The sequence below is a fragment of the Juglans microcarpa x Juglans regia genome, chromosome 5S (assembly GCF_004785595.1).
Source record: "Juglans microcarpa x Juglans regia isolate MS1-56 chromosome 5S, Jm3101_v1.0, whole genome shotgun sequence".
Classification (NCBI taxonomy): Eukaryota; Viridiplantae; Streptophyta; class Magnoliopsida; order Fagales; family Juglandaceae; genus Juglans; species Juglans microcarpa x Juglans regia.
Window position 1 is genome coordinate 1,861,541 of NC_054603.1, and position 23,802 is coordinate 1,885,342.

Here is a 23,802-nt window from a genome sequence, read left to right on the forward strand (position 1 = left end):
TGTGGATTTGGAGTATGACAAGAAGAACTGAGAAGGGAAATGATGACAATATTAGATATGCCACCCTTGGTTGTGCCCGTGGTAGAAAGGCCTGTAATAGGACGTTGAATGTTGCCAAACTGCGACTGACAGGAAAAATAGAATGTAAGGCAAAGATTAATGTTTTAAAAGTTGACGGAAAGTTTAGGCTGACAACAGTTCATAATATCCATAACCACGACCTCAGTCCAACTAAATCTCATTTCTTTCGATGTAATATAGAAGTTAATGACTTCGTAAAAAGAGTCTTAGATACAAACGATTTGGCTGGCGTCCGGATGAATAAGAGTTTCAGATCTCTTGTTGTTGGTGCGGGTGGATTTGAGAACCTTTCGTTTTTTGGAAAATGATTGTCGAAATTACATCGACAAGACAAGACATCTGATGCTTGGGAAAGGTGGGTTGGAGCGCTTCGAGAGTATTTCTTAAGGATGCAGTACAAAAACTCCGGGTTCTTTGCATTGATGGATTTAGATGATGACGGGAGGTTAAAAAATGTATTTTGGGCAAACCCCCGTGGTAGGGCAGCATATTAGTATTTCGGTGATGTGGTCACATTTGACACCACATATCTGACGAATAGATATGGGATGTTCTTTGGACCATTTGTTGGTATAAACCACCACGGCCAGTCCATTCTGTTGGGTGCATGATTGATATCCAGTGAGAATACGGAGACGTTTGTCTGATTATTCCAGACATGGTTGCAGTGTATGGATGGTGTAGCTCTAAGAGCTATTATCACATATTAGGACAGGGCGATGAAAAATGATATTGCCATTGTATTTCCAGAAAGCTGACATCGATTTTGTTTGTGGCATATATTGAAGAAAGTTTCTGAAAAGCTTAACTCCCATGCTTCGTACAAAAATGGAATGAAAACGGGATTGATGAAATGTGTGTATGACAGCCAAAATGTTGATGAGTTTGAACAGAGTTGGGATCAACTAATCACCACGTACAACTTGCAAGAGAATGTCTGGCTGCAAAGTTTATATGCCGAGCGTGAGCATTGGTTACTGCATTCTTGAAAGACTTATTTTGGGCTGGAATGAGTACAACTCAACAGAGCGAGAGCATGAATCCCTTTTTTGACGGTTATGTCCATGCTAAGACAAACTTGAAAGAGTTTATCGATTAGGTTGATAGAGCTTTGAAAAAGAAAATTGAGAATGAAATCGCGGTAGACTTCCACTCATTTAGTGTCACAATTTCATGTATATCTAGATCACCAGTTGAAAAAAGATTTCAAGATTTGTACACGAATATTAAATTCATGGAAGTTCAACAGCAAATTACCGGTATTATTGATATGGATCCCAAGTTACTTAAGAATGATGATGGAGTAAAGACTTATCGCATAAATGATGAAGTTTGTGTAGAAGAGTTCACTAAACCGGTTACATACTATGTGGACTTTAGTGAGATAGATACAGTTGCAAAGTGTTCATGTGGGTTATTTCAGATGAAAGAGATATTGTGTAGGCACATTTTGGCTGTATTCAAATGTAACGAGGTTAAATTTGTGCTAGATAGATATATTTTAGAGCGATGGAAAAAAGACATTAAAAGGAGATACACGTTAATCCATAGCAGCTTCGACATTGAGGATCAATGGGCAGATGCTAATCGATATTCAAGTTTATTGAATATTTGTCATAAGATGATTACTTTTGTAGCGAGTTCAGAAAAGCATACTGAGGATGCAACACATAAATTATTTGCAATGATTGACCTATATGATGACAACCAATAACTCCCATCAATGACTATCACGGATTCCAATGTTGGTTGTACGACAAAGGACACGACTATATGTGGTAATTCAAAAAAGGTACTCAGTTCACTAGCTGCGAGAGGGAAAGACAGACCCCCACAGTTGAGGAGAGCATTGGGGATGGAGAAATGCATGCGAAAAGTTAAAGCGAAGACGAAGAAAACACCAGTAAAGAGAAAGAGCAAATAGGTGGACTTTTTTGTGTTATTTGATTATGTGGAGTTTTGCTTATTTTGAGCTCCTATATATGCACTGGAAATTGAATTCATTTGCTTAATGTTGGTCAAGAATCATGTGGGTTATTTGAGTACTTATTTGCTTATTAAAAGTTCAATGGTCAAAGTTAATAGGCTTAGAATTGGTTGTCACAATGAGATATGAATGAGATGGGGGCTAAGGTCGTGGGTGCAAAACCCATAGGGTGCATAGTTTTATTTAGATAAAATAAAAATATGTAGGTTATTAAGTTGAAACCTTAGTCCAGCCTGCATTTGTGTTTTATGATTATATTGCCGAGATTGACAAATGTGTTTTGTTTTATGTTATTTGATTATTAGCGAGATGGAGGAGATACACCAGCCGTTGCGACTTGTAGGAATTTATTTGCCACTTCACAAAATGTAATAAATTTTAAATAAGTACATATTTTTCTAGTAATATCGATAACACAATCTAAAATTACTATTATCCGTTACAGATGCAATTTGGATTGGAACAATCACAACTGGTGCAACTTGGGATGGATGAGCTCTCACTAGTGCAACTTGGGTTCGATGAGTGCCACAACTGGCACAATGAGATAGTTTAATTTTGATATTTAGGGTATTTATGTGTATTAAATGTATTTGGAACAAATTATTTATGGGTGCCAGATTTGAGTTTTTATGTATTTCGAACAAATGACTACATTATTTTGGATGTTATGATAGTTTCTCTTTCAGGAATGAGCATGAACATAACATTTGAGATGTTATGAATTTGGATGTTATTAGAAAGGGTCTCTTACAGTAATGATAGCTTTTTATTGTGATTTACTAATGTTTTATGCATGTGGGTTTTTTTTTTTTTTTTTTTAATATTGGTATATGATTTACATCACTTAGCATATATATAGATATATATATATATATATATGAATATGTAGAAGGTGTTCTGGAGGTTAGTGGTTCTCTTAGATGCAAGATAAAAGTAGCATCTCGGATGTGCGCGAGTTCAGCCTATAAGGATCATATATTGGTTGGAATAATACAAAGATGCAAATTGTGTGAGAATTGTGGTCCTTTTTATTCACTGTATTTAAGGCTCAATTCATGATGCCAAATAAGGTGGTTGAGTTAGAAAGGTTGCTTGGAAGGCATGGAAACAGTTTTGGAAGCAGCTTGTTGGTTAATGTAGACCAACTGTTAAGTATTTTTTCATGTGATCTGTATGAGTATGGTTGTCATTGTTATTTGGTAGGATTGCTGTCCCTTGTTTAGTGGATTTTATAGATCATCCGAACCTTACTACTCCCAAGTCCCAACCCACATGATATTATTTTAGTTTTTGTACTTCTTTCATAACTCAACCCAAAATTTTCACTCACCTAACAAATCTTCCTACGCATGAGCTTGTTTTGTTAGCATTTGATGATTAGAAAATATGTATTTCGCTCGTGGGGTGCGTGAATAAGGTCGCTACTTATGCATATGACAGATATGTTGGCCATTTTGGACAAAAAAGTGGAACAATAAAGCAACGGAGTAGATGCGATCATCATGACTGCTTGTCAATATATATGCAATTCAAAGCTACACAATCAGACTAAGGCTTTGTTTGGATGATGAACTCATCTCAGATGAGTTCATTTTTAGACTACCTCTGACATCCAAACATACAAAGTCTTTATTTTAAGCTACTTTCATTTCAGATTTCATGGGACCCACATTCATTTCTCTCCAAAAAGTAACCGAAATCTCTCTTCACTTCTCTTTCCTCTCAAAAAGTAATGGGACCCACTGACACCCTCTCTCTTTCTCTTTAATTTGTGGGACCCACTGACACTCTCTCTCTATTTCTCTCTTTTTTTTCTCTTTATTTGCCTGACACTCTCTCTATTTCTCTTTAATTTGTAGGACCCATTGACCCATTGACTCTCTCTCTCAATTGCTGTGTTTGATGCCGGAAGAGAAAAAAATTTATATTTTTACTGTCAGGCGAACAATAGCCGAATAATGGTGGGACCCATTTATTTTACAACTTTTTATAAATATATCTAAACTCATCTTAATATCTAAACACATTTTAAACTCATCTTAAGTGGACCCCACCAAACTCATTCAACAATCTCAACTCACTACTATTCATAAAAAACTCAACTCATCTCAACATCCAAACGCAACCTAAGTTACTACATGCAGTTCACCAACATATAAATAACTTAGATACACATAGCAACTAACTTCTAACACTAATTCTAAGTCACTTATAGGTAAGAAAAGTAACATGCTACAACAAATGCAAAAAACCCAATACACCTGGAGTAGTGTGCGTGAACGTCTTATTTTAGCTTCGCGTATAACAAGCGCCAACTCATTTTTCACAACCTCCTCATTTCTATTGGATAGCACCATCTCTCTCATCTCGATCTCATCCCGCTCTCTTACGGAGATCAATCTTGCTCTTATCGATATCATCGAGTATCTTCTCCAACTCTAGCTTGGTTCTTAACAGTTCATTGTGAGTTTCTCGAAGATTGGACTTTCTGTATTGATCCCCCTCCACCCACTTGAAATACTTACAATATAGTAATCTCTAATAATTTTAAACATATTTTGGAAACATGTTAGATGCACATAATATTAAAAATTCTATTAAACATGAATGTAGTTACCTTTGTGTTGTAGTTAGGACACCCAAAGAAGGGTCGTCTTGGATTTCTTGTTGTAGATGAATATCTCAGTTGGGCTTCAACTTTGCAGAAGTATAATGGTTGACCCAGACTTCGTTTACCAAAAGATGAAGAAGAGTTTGTGGTGGATGATAACATATTCTTAAATCCAATACAGCACACTAATGTAGTCAGATATGGCTGGTTACAAGCCAGCATGAAGATCCCAATGGAATCTAAAAGAGCAATTTTGAAAATAATACTGAAAGAAGATTGAAACAATGTTTAATATTTGAGATGGCGTTGAGTATTTTTAAGGGAGTGTTCCTAATGGGTTCCTTTTTGTTTTCAAGTGAACAATATACTTTCAAGGGAGTGATGAGTCTACGAGACCCTTTATCAAACACTTGTCCTGTGTCTTTTAATTTCTCTGGAAGCAGTTTATTACATTCCGCAGCTTATCCTTATTACATCACAGCAGATTGAGTAGATTTACAGAGATTTACAAGGAAGATCATAACAATTTCGTAAAGCAAAACAAAGAGGAACGAGCAGAAGAGTTGCTATATCAGTGTGAATCTTTTCCTTGGCCAAGTCAAACATCAAAATAAAACAAAATTTTAAACTTCAAATCATTGCAACTGCTACTCAAACTGAAGGGAGAAGAAGAAACAAAAAGGAAAAAGAACAATCAAGAACAAAAAAAAAAAAGAGAATATACCGATTAGATTAGGGTCAGGGTTTCGAATATCAAAAGAATTTCGAAACCAGGTCCAATTTTGGATCTAAATCAAGTGCTATTTCGAATTTAAACGAATTTCGAAATCTCCCATTAGGGTTAGGGTTAGGGTTAGTGTTAGGGTTTCCAGCTATTCGAAATGTGTATATACCGATTTGGTTAATTTGGGAACATCGAAATCGTGGGTTGAAGAAACAATACCAATGGGAGATTCGATTTAAGGCATGCGAACAAGAAGATGACAAAAATCCAGTACCTCCTTTCGTGTTTCGTCTTCCTGCACGTTGGTGGGACAGCTTGTTTGTGGTGAAAAAGATGACCTCCTTGCGTGAATCGTCTTTACAGGTTGCTTGGGAAGGTTGCTATGTTTCGTGCAAGGTTCCATGGCCATGCAGGTTGCTGGGTTTTGAGTTTCTTCGAAACGATGGTGCGAAGTCATGAGGTGCTGGGTTTCAGGAACCGAGAAGATAGCTCGTGTTTCAAGAACCAAGGAGAAGAAACGATTGTGTGATACACATCGTTTCAATAAGCTGACGTGGAATCACGTATACGCGGCGGGTACCCCTCTCGAGTGCAAATAACATTTTTGTTTCGTACAAGTATGAGGGTATTGGGACCCGGGGGGGAACGAAAGCGATGGCGCGTGGTGAGTTTGTGTCCGATACAATTGTGGGATTTATGGTCAAGGACCAGTGGGAGGGGGACACGTAGTCAATTTGGATTTAGTGACATACAGTTACATGACGTGGCAGCCACAAGGGGTCACGTGCATGTACACTGGTGTGCTTTCCTAGCAGCGCACTACTTACCATTTTTTGTTAAAAAAAAAAGTAATTAATTACTATTTTAGTTCAAATCAAAACGTCCAAGAAATGCTCCGATCGAGCAATTTTCACTTTGTATTATTATGACTTTCACGTGCTGATCAAATTATTGAAACTTTTAGAGTGCGTTTGGATGTTGAAGTGAGTTGAGTTGAGTTGAGTTGAGTTGATAAAATATTATTAGAATATTATTTATTATTATTATTATTGTTTTGAGATTTGAAAAAGTTGAATTGTTTATTATATTTTGTGTTGAAATTTAAAAAAGTTGTAATGATGAGTTGAGATGAGTTGAGAGGAGTTATGGATCTAAAAGAAGCCTTAATTACCAAATAAATTATTTATAGAAAATAACAGATATACAATTTTTTTATAATTTTTTACGTAATTATATTTTAAATGAGAAATATTTTGATAAAATAATTTATATAAATATTATCATTTATAAAAATATCCTCAGTTATTTTGTCAAATCTGTTGAACTCAAAGGCCGTTCCAAAATCAAGGCAGATCAACTTGTTTCCTAATCATTTGCTCGTTCGTGCATGGACGACAAGTGCCGCCATGTAATTTCGCTGCACCTAAGTAAAGGCCAATCTTCATCACTACACGGCCTTCCATCCGAGACGAGGCTGGTTGAAAAGGGCATGGAAGGTACTCCTGGGTTCATGTTCAGCCAGCCATTCGACCATCACATGACGACTTCCTGGCTGGGCCCGGTGCATGCAACTGCTTTTCCTCGTGCCTATTAATTGTTTTTTCTTTGCTTTTAGTTTGATTGTATTCTCTTGTAAATTTGTCAAGATTCCAATAAAAAATGGATTGGCTTTGCCTTTCACATACGGAATAAAAATTGAGTCAAGTTAGTGAGGGGTTGTCTCTTAATATATAATTTCTGTATCTCTTACACAGCATTGTATGCAACATCTACTGTAGGCAAATCTGTTCAGATCAAGGCACTGGATGTTAAGCCCGAGCTTCGAAGTGGCAAGCAACCGAGTCCATTTGCAATATATGGTCAATTGGTACGATAACAAAACTATAAATACAGGTAAGGGTTGGTCATTGCTTGGATTATGGAAGTTTCTAAGGAGAGAGAACTTTCGATGAGTTAGAAGGCAAATTAAAGATACACTTTTTAAATTGACTCTGAATGTTCACCAACCTCGTCGACTTTGTTCTTCTTCTTCCCTTGTTTATCAAAAATTAGTATATTTGCCACCGCTTGGATCTTTCCCTAATCGGCCTCATCCTTTTTAAATGACCATTGGAAGGTATTCAGAAAACAAAATCCAAGATCATGATAGAAGCAGGCAAGCAGGTAAACAGAACTGAGCTCATGGTATATTTAAATGATAAATCAAAGCTCCTTTTGCATCTTATCCCTGCAGCCAAAAGAACAAGGGACCCCCAAAATTATAAGAGGCAAGAATAACCACCAAATGCCCCCAGATGGTCAAGTCTCATTTACAAACTAACAAACCTGTTGATTCATGAGAATTTCCACTGCCACATTCAGATCCCCATCAGCAGCTGCTAGTGCAACTTCTACCTGTGTCTGAAACAGACCAAAAATTAATCATATGATTTTAGCAATGTTTTCCACTAATTTTGTAGGTTACAAAAAATCCCATATACTGCAAAATAATCAAAGACTGACAAAAAAGAGACAAAGTATTAACATTAAAATAAACTGAAATAGGCGAACCGTGAAAGGATAAGCAGCATATGGATAATTAACAAGTAGGGTGAACTTTACCTTCTCAAAGCCCATTGATACAAGTTTTAGGATTTCTTCATCAGAAGCCACTGAACCCTGTGTCCAATTGCCAAGTGAACCAAGAGGGATAGCCAAAGCAGATGAATCAGAACAGGTGTTAAAAAAAAAAAAAAAAAAAATTCAAACACATAAAATTACTAAATAGACCTGATGACGTGCGGGGACTCCAGCTGCTGCATTATCTGCTGCTTGCTGCCTAAAATTCCCAAGAACAAAAAAGGGATGAACATCAGGCCACAAAGATGCAAAGAATGCATATGTTCACACCCTTTGATTACTTGTTCTTCTTAATCCAGCACCACCATAGCCCTAGCCAAACATGAACTGTTGAAGTTTGTACTAAAAATAGTGGACCTCAACATGAACTGTTTATTGTCTAACCACACTTTTCTTTTTCTTTTTTTTTTGGGGGGGGGGGGGGGGGGGGGGGGGGGGTGTCATCTACTTCGTAAGGTTTTGAAGTCAAGAAAACTAAACACGTTCCACCAATGATTAAAAACCAAGTACCACATCATTCCAGACCAGCATCACGATAATCCTCGTAGAGCCAATTAGATCATTAAGCATGCATGGAAGTATTTTTCTAGTACCTCCCATCAGATAATTGTTGTCCTGTTCCAGTTGTTGCCACATCTAATGGATGATTTAGGTTGCTGTTATCCAAGAGTCTGGCCTGTAGGTTTGAATCTGAATTATCAGCAGAAACTATTCGACTTTGCCCAGATCCAAGTGTCCCCCTCCCCATAAATCTTTGACTGTCTTCAGTAGACTGCATGTAATAAAAAAAGAGCATATTAAATCTATAAATTTTCATTACTTTGTTATGATGATTCAGGGTAGAGGATTCAAAGATGAAATAAATAGACAACAATACAAAAAGTAAAGAAAAGAAATTTGTTGGCTTAAACTAACAGAAGGACAAAACTTTGATCAGCATTCAGCGGTGCCCAATTTCTTTTGGGCTCAACTGTCACTCTATCTTATTTTCCACAAATTATTTGGCCTTTAGCCATAGTGAAGTGAACTTGGGGAAACCAGAAATTTGACCATTTTCTCCAGATCTCTGCTACCACAGGTAGAGTTGATGTGAATGATAACCACAAAATTCTCTCCAAAAATATCCCAACCTATAAAATCCCTAATTATTGAATAAGTTTTTTTTTTTTTTTTTTTTTTTTTTTTTTTTTTTTTTTTTTTTTTTTTTTTTATTGGCACCGGGTATCCGGAAACAACGTCCCGACTAATCCCTGGGGTGCACAGGCCCTCGGCAAGGAGTTTCCTGCAAGTGCACCTTGGGTAATTCAAGGGAAAAATCCCTTAGTCCGATGGCCCCTAGATATTGTTTGCACCCAGTGGGATTCAAATCCTGGACCTTGAAGGAGCATACCACCAAAACCAAGGCCTTTACCACTTGAGCCAACCCCTAATTATTGAATAAGTGAACTTATGAAATAGAAGGAGATCACTCTATCTTAACAATAAAATACGTTCCTGAATGTTATGTATATAATTTAGGTCTTTCTATATTTAGATTGTATAGCAGAGAATTAGGCTAACTATAAATAGACTTAACGTGTATAGACACTTAACGTGTCACAGAGAAATCAGTAGAAGAAATATCTAGCAAGTTGTAACTCTTTCCTATAAATAATGAAAGAAACCTAATGGAAGAGGTATTCAGACCAATATTGACATGGTATCAGAGCCCCTACTCTGATATTCATCTCTGTGATCTTAATCCTTGAGTGTTGGCGTGTTGCGACAGGAGGAATTTTTTTTTTCCCTTGTTGTTTCTGCAAGTTTCTCTTGTTTTTTGGTATTCTTGGTTGGGAGTCGGAGTTGTCTGTGGTGTTTTCACTTGTGGGCTCGAGTATTTGGTGGCTGTCGGAGTTATTTTGGGTGTTGCGAACACTGTTTTGCCTTGCGGGCTCCTTTGGTGCCTTCTCGTGGTGGTTGCGCAGCAGTGGGGCAGTCGGCCATTTTTGTGGCAGATTGCGGGTGTCTCCTTTGGTGAGTATCGAAAGTTTCTGGGTGAGTACTTGCTTTCCTTCGGTTCCTTGTTTCGTGATTTTGGGTTGGGAAATTTTCTGCTTTCTATACGTGGGAATTTAAATTGTTTGGGCGGGCCTTTTTATTTTGGGAGTAGACTTATTACCGTGACTTTGGGCCTTTATCAGTTTTGGCTTATTTTGGTCCTAATTTAAGTTAGGCTTGCCGCTTATTTGATTGACTACTTGAGCATATAAGTGCTTTTCATCATGTCTATTGAAAATACTATTGTTCGCTTTACTGGAAAGAATTTTTCTACATGGAAATTTCAGTTTAAGATGTTTTTGAAAGGAAAAGAATTATCAAATCATATTGATAATTCTGTTAAAATTCCCACCGATGAAAAAGAATTTGCTCAATGGGAGGTCAAGGATGCCAAGGTAATCTCTTGGCTATTGGGGACGATTGAGTCTCACCTTGTGACCAATCTTCGATGTTTTACTACAGCTCAGGCTATGTGGGATTATCTTCACCGCATTCACCACCAAGATCATAGTGCTCGGAAGTTCCAATTAGAATTGGAAATTAGTAATTATAGTCAAGGCAATTTACCTATCGCACAATTTTATTATGGTTTTATTAACATTTGGTGCGAGTATTCTGCCATTGTTCATGCTAAGGTTCCCACTACAGCACTCGCGGCTCTTCAAGCAGTTCATGTTGAGAGTCAACGCGATCAGTTTTTAATGAAGCTTCGACCCGAATTTGAGTCCGTTCGAGCTGGTTTGTTGAACCGTAGTCCGATTCCTTCTTTGGATATTTGTTTGGGAGATTTGTTTCGTGAAGAACAACGGTTATCCACTCAGATGGGTATGACTTTTGAGAAGGTCTTTTCTGAGACTGTGAATGTAGCCTATGCAGCACAAGGGAGAGGGAGGAACAAGTTGCAATGTTTCAGTTGCAAGGAATTTGGTCATATCGCTCGCAACTGTCCTAAGAAAGTTTGCAACTACTGCAAGAAAGAGGGCCATCTCATCAAAGATTGTCGAGTACGGCCTCAGAATCGCCAATCCCAAGCTTTTCAGGCTGCTGTATAGTCTTCTTCTTCATCTTCTGCACCGCCTACTGTAAGCTCTGATTCATTTGTTCTCACACCAACAATACTCCAACAGATGATTGTATCTGCTTTTACGGCCTTAGGCCTGCAAGGTACGGGTACTAACTCAACTTCTTGGATTGTTGATTCGGGCGCTTCTAATCATATGACTAGTAATACGACGAGTCTCCATGGTGTTCGTAAGTATAGAGGCACGCAAAATATTCAGATTGCTGATGGCAGTACTCTTCCTATTACTGCTGTTGGTAATTTGGGCTCTTCATTTCGCAATGTTTTTGTCTCTCCTGGATTGTCTACCAATTTGATTTCTGTTGGACAATTGGTAGATGATAATTGTGATGTTCACTTTTCACATGGTGGTTGTCTTGTGCAGGATCAGGTGTCAGGGACAGCGATCCTGAAGGGGGCTAAAATAGGATGTTTATTTTCCTTACAGTTTTCTATTCCTAATGTTGTTTCTCTTGCTTGTATGGCTACTGCCAATACTAATGAAGTCTGGCATAAGAAATTAGGTCATCCTAATTCTGTTGTCTTGACTTATCTTATGAAATATGATTTTTTGGGCAATAAAGATTCATTTTCTTCTTCTCCTGTATCTTTTGATTGTGCTACTTGTTGTCTTGGTAAAAGTAAAACTTTACATTTTCCTATGCATGGTAGTCGTGCTTCTAACTATTTTGAGATCGTGCATACTGACGTTTGGGGTGTGAGTCCTGTTATTTCTCATGGTCAGTATCGTTATTTTGTGACGTTTATCGATGATTATAGTTGATTTACCTGGATATATTTTCTTCGTTCTAAAGCTGACGTGTTTTCTGTCTTTCAAAAATTTGTTGCGCTTGTTGAGACACAGTTCAGTACTTGTATCAAAACTTTATGCTCCAACTTAGGGGGGAGTACATGTCTCATTCTTTTCAAACATTTCTTCAGCAACAAAATAGAGTCGCTGAGCGTAAGAATCGTCATCTCTTAGATGTCTCCGTACTTTGTTGATTGACTCTTCTGTACCTTCTAAGTTCTGGGTAGAAGCTTTATTTACTGCTGTCTATTTGATCAATCGTTTGCCTACTGCTACTCTAGATTATGATTCTCCCTATTTTTGACTGTTTGGCATATCTCCTAAGTATCAATCCTTTCATACCTTTGGATGTGTTTGTTTTGTTCATCTGCCACCTGTTGAGTGTCACAAGCTTGCTGCACAGTCTGTCATATGTGCCTTTATGGGATATAGTCCTACTCAGAAAGGATTTGTTTGTTATGATGCTCATGCAAATAAATCCCGAATCTCACGGAATGTGATTTTCTTTGAAAATCAATATTTCTTTCAGTCTCAGGTTATTTCTAATCCTCCTATTACTCTTCTTCCCGCTTTTGATGATATGTCTTCTTCTATTAAGCATTTTCAACCAGGTATGGTGTATCGTAGACGTCTTCCCCCTTCTTCAACGCCCCTTCCAGACACTGATCCATCATCTGATTCTGCGGTTCCTATACCTCGACACTCCACCCGGGTTACACATCCACCGGATAGGTATAGTTTTCCTCACATCTCGCTTACTGCCACTCTCGACACTATTTCTGTTCCTCACTCTTATACCCAGGCATCCACCCAAGTGTGTTGGCAGTAGACTATGCAAGAGGAAATCCAAGCTCTTCAAGACAATCACACTTGGGACCTTGTAATTTGTCCCTCTGATGTCAAACCTATTGGTTGTAAATGGGTGTACTCAGTCAAGTTTCGAGCTGATGGCTCACTGGATAGATATAAGGCCCGTCTCGTGGTTCTTGGGGACCGACAGGAGTATGGTATTGATTATGAAGAGACATTTGCACCTATTGCCAAAATGACTACTGTGCGGACTATCTTGGCACTTGCTGCGTCGCAAGGGTGGTCTCTTCGGCAGATGGATGTGAAGAATGCTTTTCTACATGGGGATTTGAAGGAAGAAATCTATATGTCCCCACCTCCCGGCATGTTTGCTACACCTTCCTCAGAGGTTTGTCAGCTACGCCGATCCTTGTATGGACTGAAACAAGCTCCGCGTGCATGGTTTGACAAATTTCGCTCTAACCTTCTTGCTTTTCATTTTACTCAAAGTCAGTTTGATTCCTCTCTTTTTCTTCGCAAGACTTCTGCAGGAATTGTATCGCTTCTCATATATGTCGATGACATTGTGATTACAGGCTCAGATACTAAGTTAATTAAGCAATTACAACATCATCTCAAGGCCTCCTTTCACATGAAAGATCTTGGTCCCCTGCAATACTTTCTTGGCCTTGAGGTGCAGCTTACTCCAACTGGTACGTTCTTACACCAGCACAAATACACACAGGACGTTATTTCTTTGGGTGGTCTCCAATCGGGTAACTCTGTTTTTACTCCATTTGAGGTAAATCTTAAGCTTCGTCAGGAAGGAGAGCTTCTATCAGATCCATCCTTGTATCGGCAGCTTGTTGGGAGTTTGAACTACTTGACGATTACTCGCCCTGACATTTCTTTTGATGTGCAGCAAGTCAGTCAATTTATGTAGGCTCCCTGACATCTTCATTTAGCTGCTGCCCGCCGCATTCTCCGATATCTGAAGGGCACCTCTACACGGGGGTTGTTCTTTCATAAAGAATCTTCCTTACAGTTGGTGGGGTATAGTGATGTTGATTGGGCCGGATGTGCGGATACTCATCGCTCCGTTACCAGCTGGTGCATTTTCTTAGGTAATGCACTCATTTCTTGGAAGAGTAAGAAGCAAGATAGAGTTTCCAAGTCCTCTACTGAGTCTGAGTATCGTGCTATGTCTTCCGCATGCTCTGAGATCACATGGCTTCGTGGGTTATTAACTGAACTTGGTTTTCCTCAAATGCATCCCATTCCTCTTCATGCTGATAATACCAGTGCTATTCAGATCACCGCTAATCCTGTCTTCCATGAGCGTACGAAACATATTGAAGTCAATTGTCATTCCATACGTGAATCATTTGACAAACATGTGATTACTCTCCCTCACATTTTCACTGAACATCAAACTGTAGACATATTCACTAAAGTTCTTTCTCGGCACCGACATCAGTTCTTGGTTGACAAATTGATGCTTTCTGATCCACTAGCATCAATTTGAGGGGGGATGTTATGTATATAATTTAGGACTTTCTATATTTAGATTGTATAGCAGAGAATTAGGCTAACTATAAATAGACTTAACGTGTCACAGAGAAATCAGTAGAAGAAATATCTAGCAAGTTGTAACTCTTTCCTATAAATAATGAAAGAAACCCAATGGAAGAGGCATTCAGACCAATATTGACAAGCCACACTAGGGAAAAATCAGACCAAGAGTATGCTCCTTTAAAGATGAGGTCTGCTATCGATTTGCCAGATCTGAGACTTGCAAAATAAGTGAACAACCATTTACGTCATGAAAGAGGAATGTGTAAAAACTTTTTTTTTTATTAGTAAAGATAATGTTATTAAGAAAGAATAGGCAAAGCCTAAGTACATATGATGATATACAAGAGATAAGGCCTATCTAGGTCACAGTATTAGAAACTAGAAAGTCATGAAAAGTCAGGCCATTAAAATCTAAAGCTATGGCCCATAGCATGTGTAAAAACTTCTTGAACACTTTAAAAGATCCTGCAAAGGTGGTTCACTCAATACCTGAGCAGATGATTCCCTTTGTGGCATCCATGACAACAAATTTCTCCAAATATTTCCAGAAAATAATCCACTGCTTAAGAAATAATATCAAGTTATGATTCTAGTCAGAGTGTCAATAATAAATGGCTGTGAAAGCATAACATACCTAGAAGCCGTATTTTGGCTTGAATATGTAGGGATGACACCCGCTGAATTCTCGCCAGTGCACAAGATAAATTTAGGCCATCTCACGCAAGATGACTGAAAATCATATTAGGAAAGATCATATCCCAATGGCACCATATATAGCATGCCGCCTTTAAGGTTACTACAGGGATAATGACATGAACAAGCACAAAAGGAAAACAAACCAAGGTGCAGGATGAAAACAATATAGCATTGTTGGGCTAACAGAGATGCCAATCATGTGAATGTCGGGACTTCAAACTTGACATAAAAGCCATACAAAAAACCCATAAAATATGAAAAGAAATGGGGAGAGTGGAGCTTGACAGAGATTGATCCCCTCACTCCTACTTGAGGAAGAATGCAGTTTACTTGCCTTTCAGGGCTAGGATCCTGTCGAGCTCCACTCTTGCACCTGAGTAAATGCACCCCGATTTATAGTTCGTACGGAAGTAGAAGCATCCTTCTCCCCCTACACTTTTTTTAAAGATAACCTGCTTTTGAACTTAAGGCTATAAGCCCCTGATCTTGCAATCTTGGCAATTGTCAATGAGCTAAAGTTGGTAGCTGGCTTAAATAGAACCTGAATATCCTTTCCTTAGTTACCTGGCACATAACTCAGCCAAGAGCCACTGCCTGTTTCTCTAGTAAGGTAATGGACTCCTAGCTCTAGTGGTTCAAAACCACATTTTCCCTCTACTCTGGTGGGAGTGAGGGGAGGTAGTCCTCGAAATCAGCAATGCTGGCTGTCAAACAACGTTACATTATAGGACTCTGAAATCTAGAGACCTCATATTAGCAATAGGTAAGGACAAGTCGGGTGGACAAAATGCAGAGGTGAATTGAAAGATAAATCCAAGCTTGATGGGAGGAAGATAACTGATGTAGGCTTATCATCCACCCCCTGTCCCCTCTAAAAGGTACATGTCCTTTGACAGCTGCTCAAACTCACTTAACACAACTTCAAGGAAAGAAGCAAATTTTGACACTTTTCCAAATAGTGTTGCTGTATCGAAAGCAGTATAGTTATGATACTTACAAGCCAAGAGGAGGACTCGATGGTAGAATAAAATGATGTTCCAGGCATCAAGAAGTTGAATAAGCCATAAGTATCTAAAATTAAACAAAATTATAAATTTTAACTAAGTTCCTTACAAAATATGGTGGAATAAGATGGCGCTATTAGTAGGAGAGAGATGTATCAAACATGGAGGGAACTCACATGCAAATCCAGACAAAATGCCACATAGGTGGCCCACTAATGAGACATTTGTCATAAGCTGCAGCACAATCAGCAAGATCAACGCATACCTGGAACATATAATTCAAATAATCACATCTTATTTTCAATAAATTATATAAGAACAATATAAAGAAGATAATAGACATCAGATAAGCACTTACCATTTGGCAGACACATTAAAGAGTCCGAAGACACTGTAAAATGAAAGCAAACAGTTAAAAATCAGAAGACCCCATAGGTGGGTGAAATTAAAAGAAACTATGCAATTTCTTCTGGATGATAATAATGTTGAGCCAACAGGACTCAGGCATACGCACTATCATGAGTGTAAAATTTTGAATGCATTCGAAAATTTAGTTCTCCAAGATTATATTATGTAATTATTGAAAAAATAATAATAGCCATGTCATATGTTGTAAAACTAATCATCATACTGACCAACCTCCTAGATTGGATTCCACTCTATATTATGTAATTATTGAAAAAATAATAATAGCCATGTCATATGTTGTAAAACTAATCATCATACTGACCAACCTCCTAGATTGGATTCCACTCAACCTCGTTTCAATCACAATCGTAGAAAATATAATCCCTGAGAAGCCTATTGAGCACTGATTCATAAGAAATAGATGAGGGTAAAAAGGATTATGTGCCACCACTAGTGCAATGAGAAGATGAAAGATAGCATTGCTTGTAGCCAATAGAATTATCATGTACAAGAAGCGGACAGATCCCATGATTCTCTCCAATTCTGAACCCAAAGGAATCAACGCCAACATGTTGAACAGAACATGAAGCAGTGAACCATGAAAAAAGATGGAGGTATAAATCCTGTAAACTGAAAGAAACAAAAAGAGTAAGGTCAATTGATAAGACAGAAACAATCTACATTCTGAAGACATGAGATAAACCATGAAAGATACATATAAGAAAGAAAAGATTCATAGGTTGCAAAAGAGTCATATCCAATATGCAAGGGTGTACCTTGGAAACGTGATAGAACTGCAGAGGGCAAGAAGCATATTTCAAAAAAGGAGTCATATCCAACTAAGAGACAGACCAAGTATATAATCCCACAAACAACCACCACAGCAGAAGTAAGGAATGGAATGCCATCCCACCATTGCCCCAACCTAGTAGGCAGTCCTGCCTGTACACAACAACACAAAACCAATGAGAATCCAACAGCTCAAGAGTAAAAGAAAGAATTATATTCTGAATAGTAAACTTCCTATCCATTCAAATCTGATGAGACAATGGCATTCTCAGTACTGAGGGACAACCCTTTGTTTCGGATGGGGAAAAAAAGGAAGGATGATAAGCACCACATATATCCCATTAGAATGAGGAGTCAAAATGATGACCAAGCTTTTCAGCAAAATTTCAAGGTGCACGGAGGATACTTATGCTTTTTAAGTTCTAGTCCCCTAACATATTTAAAAAAAAAAATGAAAGCTGCTTGCCCTCACCGTTCTGTTTCCTACTTTGATTTGTATCTTCTATATAGTATATACCTCAATACAATAAAAATTCAGGAAACGACTTCGATCAAAAGCCAAAAGTAGTTATATCAAAACATGGATGTCTTCTTTCCAGGAACAAGTAATTTTATGGAACACACCAACAACAGAAGGAAACAGCAAATACCTATTTCCACTTTATTCTATCTTTATGCCAGTTTCCCTGACATTACATATCAATTTAACAGATTATTTACTAATCGTGTAGACCCAATTAAAAGGAGGGTAAAAAATTGTAATTACTTGGAACAGAGCCAAACATCACCAACCATCATTTTTATGCACTTCCACGCCCATGCCACTAAAATCAAAAGCAAGTTGGGTGTACATCCTTAAATGTATCCTCCAGGAAAGGCGAATTTCCCCCACCAACCATCATTTTATGCACTTCCATGCCCATGCCACTAAAATCACAAGTTAGGTGTACATCCTTAGATGAATCCTCCAGGAAAGGCGAATTTCCCCCATGCCTAAAACTTTGTACTGGAGAAACTTCATCACCTGAAGCAACTACCTGCCACAAATACTCCTAACTGTAACGTAAAAGATTTAAGTAACAGCCTAAACTTCGGAAATCCCAAACCCGATCCAACACACGCGCAATTCAGATTGGAAAAGAAAGTAAAACACTAATTCTTCTTCTAATTACTCAGAGAACAAAGCCAAAGAAAACAACCAGAATCTACGTCCTATACATAATTCCTACTTTTTCGTTGCCGAAAACCAGATCAACCCCACTAAGTCCAATGTGGTAGCTTAACACGATTTTGAACACAGTTATTTTGCTTTACCATGTCCTCTAAGACAGAAGCCAAGTTCAAGAATTTTGTTTTCACATTTCCCAGTGTTTCTCAGCAACCAACCGGAGCTAAATTAAAGTTAGGGGTCCCCGGGCATCAGTAACAATGCATCACCAAAATTACGAACCAAAAAGAGGAGCTGCAAAGGAAGTAGTGGATCGGAGTTTACCTCGGTAACAATGTTTGGCCTCATTTTCTGCGAATTTCCGTTCTCTGGGACTTTCTTTCTTTGATCGAGAATTATTGCTTGGAGTGACGAACCGGCCAACTTAACGTAATGACATGCGCTCGAGTTTTTGGAAGTCCAAAACCCAAACCGGTTCGAGCTAACAGCTCGGGTTTAGGGTGGCACACTAACCGGGTTCAACCGGGCTGTACCATGCTAATGCCTGCGTCATTTTACATTTTTACTCGAGTGTTCTCTCTTTTTTTTTTGAGTTCTGCTAATATTCATAAAAATTAACGTCAGTTTATATGTTCATGTAGTTGCAGCTTAGTGATACGACAATTTGTACGTTGCAACATCCGTCTGTTGTGTTGTCAACTGTCTTGCTTTTGTTTTTTCCTTTTTTTTTTTTTTTTTGGTTCACTTGAAGGGCTTGCAAATGACAGTCGAAATTCTGAAGAGACAAAAGCTAGATTGGAAAAATTAGCATTTACTGTATTTTTAGATTTTGAACTTAGTTGAATTGAATTTTTTTATAAATAGTAATGAATTGAGATAATAGTGTAAATTTTGTAAAATCTATCTAAGATAAGTTTAAGACTACGTTTGAATGTTGAACTGAGTTGAATTGAGTTGAAATAATAAAATATTGTTATAATATTATTTTTTAATATTATTATTATTTTAAGATTTGAAAAAATTGAATTATTTATTATATTTTATGTTGAAATTTAAAAAAATTGTAATAATGAGTTGAGATGAATTGATGTGAGTTAATGATCCAAACGTTCCCTAAATATGTTCAAATGTTAAGATGAGTTTAGATACATTTATAAAATGTTACAAAAAAATTGTGGAGTATTGGATTGAAAAAAATTATGAATCTCACGTGTAAATAGATTTTGAGTTGAAATGAATTTAGTAATTTGAGAGTTGGATATTTAAATGTTAGACTTAACTTAAAATTAGACTGAACTGAGTTGAACTCAGATGAATTTAACAACCAAACGGGACCTTAAAGACCCAATCATTAATCCAAAAGCCTTAAAACTGGTAGATACTAATCTGGTTAAGATTTTAACCCTTAGATCATAACAATCAACAATTGCAAATAAAACTTCATCACTTTTAAGAAAGATTAATGGGTTCAGCTCTGGAGAAAGAAAAAGAAAAGAAAAAAGGAAAAAAAGAGACGCCAATAAAACGAATTTCATTCTCTAAATTTTTGCTTCAGGAATTGGGATAATTTACAAGTTCAACATTAAAATCAAACTAACTTTGGTAAAGGGGTTGGGTAGGGGAAACGCAGCGAAGTGTTTCGAAAAATAAGCTGGATGAACAATATATATGACATTCTGGATAGATCATTTATACTGCATCCTGTAGCCCGACATTCACTTTCATTGCAAAACCGGTCCGTATCATCCTTTTGGCAATGGGAATCTGGTAGGGAGGCATGATTCTTCAGTCACCCCCATCAATAACTCTGCAATCAAAAGTTCACCTGTCTCGAATTATCACAGCACGGAGACATTTGGCATCAAGTATTTCCATAAACTCATGGATTAACAGAATTTGGTGTTCAGAGGTGTGTCTGACAGACAAAAGAAAAAAAAAATCAAAGAAAACTCTAGAGTGGCCATAGAATGTGCAACTGTGTAGATAAGTTTCAAATTGGAAGATGACTAAGTTTTTTAAGGAAAAAAATCTAGTTATGAACTGTCAGGATGTTAAATTTAATAATATGGATCCTGTCAGGATATGCGTAGTACTTGTCAGTGTGTATGAGCAGGTGCATGTGTACATGCATAAAGTTTGTCAAATTGATCAGCGCTTACAAGTTCTTAGTTTAACATCACGTGGAAAGAAAATGTACCTAATTCCCTCGCTCCCAGCCTCCTAATCTATCTTTTGGGTCATAGTTTGTGAACAGCCGGAACTCATTTCCAAGTTTGCTAGAGTGCTGAGGCCGAAAACCACATGGATGCAAACCCATAAGCTCAGAAGCTCTGTCCTTCTGCACTTCTCCTGCAAGTAATCATAATGCAATATTTTAAAGTTATCCTAGAAAGCCATAAAGGAAATGGCACAATCAATGCCCTGTGATGATATTAGATACTTCACTAAATCTCTTTCTGTCCCATTGTTCTCACTGATGAAATGGTAAAATGCCTACCTGTAAGTAGAAGCAAGTGAGGTTCTGCTGGTCGAGAAAGAAAGGAAATCGTTTTAGTGACTTTCTCCAAACACTCCATACTCTGCCATGATAATGCCATTTATATGAGCTCGTCAATTTGTTTATCACCATAAAAAAATATAAATTTCACAACACACAACAAGGAAAGATTTATTGGCACATACAGTGACAAGATATAGACATCCCTAATAGGTATCTACCAAGGAGTTATGACAAATAGGTTGAACACACTGGAGACTTCTAATCCTTTGCACCACATGTCAATCTCCAGGTAATTAGGTGTAATATTCTGTGAACCATGTAACAGCAGATGCTCAAAGTCTTGGCAGCCGAACTGAATACCTTGGTAATGATCACATAGTCGTTGGTAACGGTTCTCAACTGCCCATCACTCACACTGGTACGACTACTAATCACACTCCCTTCTCATCTATTCCCGAAAGTTGGCTCAAGAAAGTCCTTTATGACCCCTCTCATACATAGCCATCTCTTCCTCTACTTCTTTTTTACAATGGCGGTATTCGTGCATGCTATATTTAACCGATGAGTTCCCTTTATACGGAATGCAGAACAAATTGGTTTATAAGCATATTGGAAGGATCAAACATCAACTTGGTTTCACATAGTTGCTGCTACAGAATGGTTAAAAGAAAAACTAACCAAAATTGATCCTCTTGATTTTTTTTTCAATAAGATTAAAGATCTCGTGGATAAAGGGCACATAATAATTATGCAGTTCATTTACTTCTATGATTGATAACTTCATCGAAATATTAGCATGATAAACTTCATTATATGAAACATCACAGCAAACAAAGCATTCCCTGGGGCCTGTCTAGAGTTTTGTTGTTAAGACAATAAACAAACAGAAGAAATAATGAGGGGGTAAAATCCTTCATAAGTGAAAGAAGAGTTGCTTTGAATAACTTCCGCTTAAAGGATGGGCACTTGATAGCAGTACACAAGACAATAACAAGACCAAAGAGGTAAAAGGGCCAGTTATTAAGTATTCCGTACTATAAACAAATAAGCTTACCAGGTAAGGAGGATCTGCAACCACAATGCCATAAGCATGCTTCAGTTCCAATGGCAGCTCTTCTGGTCGGTTGTAATCATAAAAGATGAAATCCCTTCCATATTGCTCAAAACGTTTGTCATACTCAAGAAGTTGCACTGAGATCTTATGATCAAATTTCTGGAATCAATCAGATAAAGGGAATGTGTAAGCTAACGCAAATAAGTACTTGTTATGCAGATGATCTTACACGTGACAAAGTTGATTTGCTTGGGCAAGAGATGGGAGATTTATCAACAGTATTCCCATGTAAGAGGCAATATCCAAACACTGCACGTGCACCTTGTTTCAAAAGATTGTTAATGATACCGAAGACTGGTACAAGCAGGCTATGCTTTTAGCATACCTGGCTTGTTCCAAGCAATGCACTTTCTCAGTCGAAAAATTCTATTTACCATCCCTTACACCATACACTAATATGGGATTTGTCATTTTTGTCATTCTATTTAAACACATACATATTGATGTGTAAATATGTGTATTTAAATAAAAGAAAATAAATGACAAATCACATGTTGGTGTGTGGTGTGTGCTGTGGGGATGATAAATAGCATTTCTCTTCTCAGTAAAGCTAACTTATTGTTTACCTTTCTACTGGGTTCTGTGATTGCTCTCAACCGAGAAACTGTCCCTTGAAAAGCTTAATGACAGAATCCTAATCATATAAAAAGTGAGATTTCCTTATTTAATTCTTCAGACTAAAATATGAACCGCCCAAGGAGCCATGGAGCTTGTTCCATGTATATCCTTCCTTCTTTTTGATTGTTGGTTTCAATGTATTACCACAGAATTCTACTTATCATTTTCATTCTCGAGCGATACCTTACACTTAGCTCATTACAGAACAAGACAATGCCATGAGAATAACAACATGGGATAACAAATTTAATACACTGCCAAAACCAAAAGCCTATTGTTTGCCCACATTTTCCATATTTTCATCCCCTCATCTGAATTGTCCCAAATTCCAGATACCAAAGCAGATGACCACAAAAGTCCAATTTCTTCAGCAAAATGCAAATTGGAAAACGTAAGAAAAGGAGAGAAAAAAATTATTATCAACAACCTTGAGATAGGCGTAGAGAGTGGGACAAGCGATGCAAGCGACGGGAGAATCGGAGGCCTCGCAGAGAGTGAGGACCTCTTGGGCCACTGTCTCGGCGGTCTCGCGGTCGTACCAGAACTGGCTCATCCTCCAGTCCTCCGCAAGCAAAGCCACCTCCTTTTCCTTCCCCTCCGACTCTCCTTCATTGTCCATGTCTGGGTCAACGCCGAGGGACCGGTTCTGCTCGGCCAGGAACTCTCTGAGTGCCGCGAGGGTTTCGGAGCTCAGCATCGGCGGGAGGTCGTCATCAACAGCGTCCTTATGGGTGTCCGGATAATTTCGGAGCTCCTCCATTTCCTTGACTTCCTGTGACGGTGCAGTGAAGCTAGGAAATTGCGACAAGCAACCGACCAATATAGATGATCCTTGTGCTCTTCGGCGGCTGCGTCAGTTTTGGAGATCCTACATAATCTAAAGGTTAGTACTCGGTCAGTACAATCTTAAAAACGTCGCCGTTTAAGCACATCTTGTGTCTATCAATTATTCGACGCACAAGAAAAATTCTATACACCACATTTAGGTGTCATTCCCCATTAATCTTTATATTTATTCTTTAAATAAATAAAAGAACATTCAAAAATGATAAAAGTGTCATATTTTATATAATAAAATAAAAATAGAGTTGAAGTAAGGTATATAGCATTACACGATGAACAAATTGTTCATTAGAATAAATTTTAAAGGGGTTTAAGCATGAAAACCATTAAGAACAATACTACTTATGGGCTGAATGTTCGCGACT

At 37.8% G+C, this 23,802-nt stretch overlaps 2 protein-coding genes across 7 annotated transcripts; both read right to left on the minus strand.

Annotated features, from left to right (window-relative positions):
* Positions 1–7,210: 7,210 nt before the first annotated feature.
* On the minus strand, positions 7,211–18,802 carry LOC121267781 (rhomboid-like protein 15). Of its 5 annotated transcripts, XM_041171841.1 has the most exons (14): positions 18,687–18,797; positions 18,091–18,231; positions 17,182–17,347; positions 16,732–17,035; positions 16,356–16,388; positions 16,174–16,262; positions 15,991–16,064; positions 14,932–15,026; positions 14,787–14,856; positions 8,619–8,797; positions 8,176–8,224; positions 8,008–8,064; positions 7,732–7,806; positions 7,211–7,633 (listed from the first exon to the last, which is right to left on the minus strand). In XM_041171841.1, the coding sequence occupies exons 1-14, from the start codon at positions 18,708–18,710 to the stop codon at positions 7,628–7,630; spliced, it is 1,362 nt and encodes a 453-aa protein (XP_041027775.1). In that variant the 5' UTR covers positions 18,711–18,797; the 3' UTR covers positions 7,211–7,627. The 5 variants fall into 5 exon arrangements, with proteins under 5 accessions (XP_041027775.1, XP_041027778.1, XP_041027774.1 ...); XM_041171844.1 differs by lacking the exon at positions 18,091–18,231 and having other exon boundaries at positions 18,687–18,801; XM_041171840.1 differs by lacking the exon at positions 7,211–7,633 and having other exon boundaries at positions 7,723–7,806; positions 18,687–18,798.
* Positions 18,803–19,882: 1,080 nt separating this feature from the next.
* Positions 19,883–23,472, minus strand: LOC121268125 (EEF1A lysine methyltransferase 1). Of its 2 annotated transcripts, none has more exons than XM_041172254.1 (5): positions 23,022–23,472; positions 21,917–22,075; positions 20,860–20,941; positions 20,560–20,711; positions 19,883–20,169 (listed from the first exon to the last, which is right to left on the minus strand). In XM_041172254.1, exons 1-4 carry the CDS (start codon positions 23,352–23,354, stop codon positions 20,560–20,562), a joined length of 726 nt encoding a protein of 241 aa, XP_041028188.1. In that variant the 5' UTR covers positions 23,355–23,472; the 3' UTR covers positions 19,883–20,169. The 2 variants fall into 2 exon arrangements, with proteins under 2 accessions (XP_041028188.1, XP_041028187.1); XM_041172253.1 differs by having other exon boundaries at positions 19,883–20,187.
* Positions 23,473–23,802: the final 330 nt, after the last annotated feature.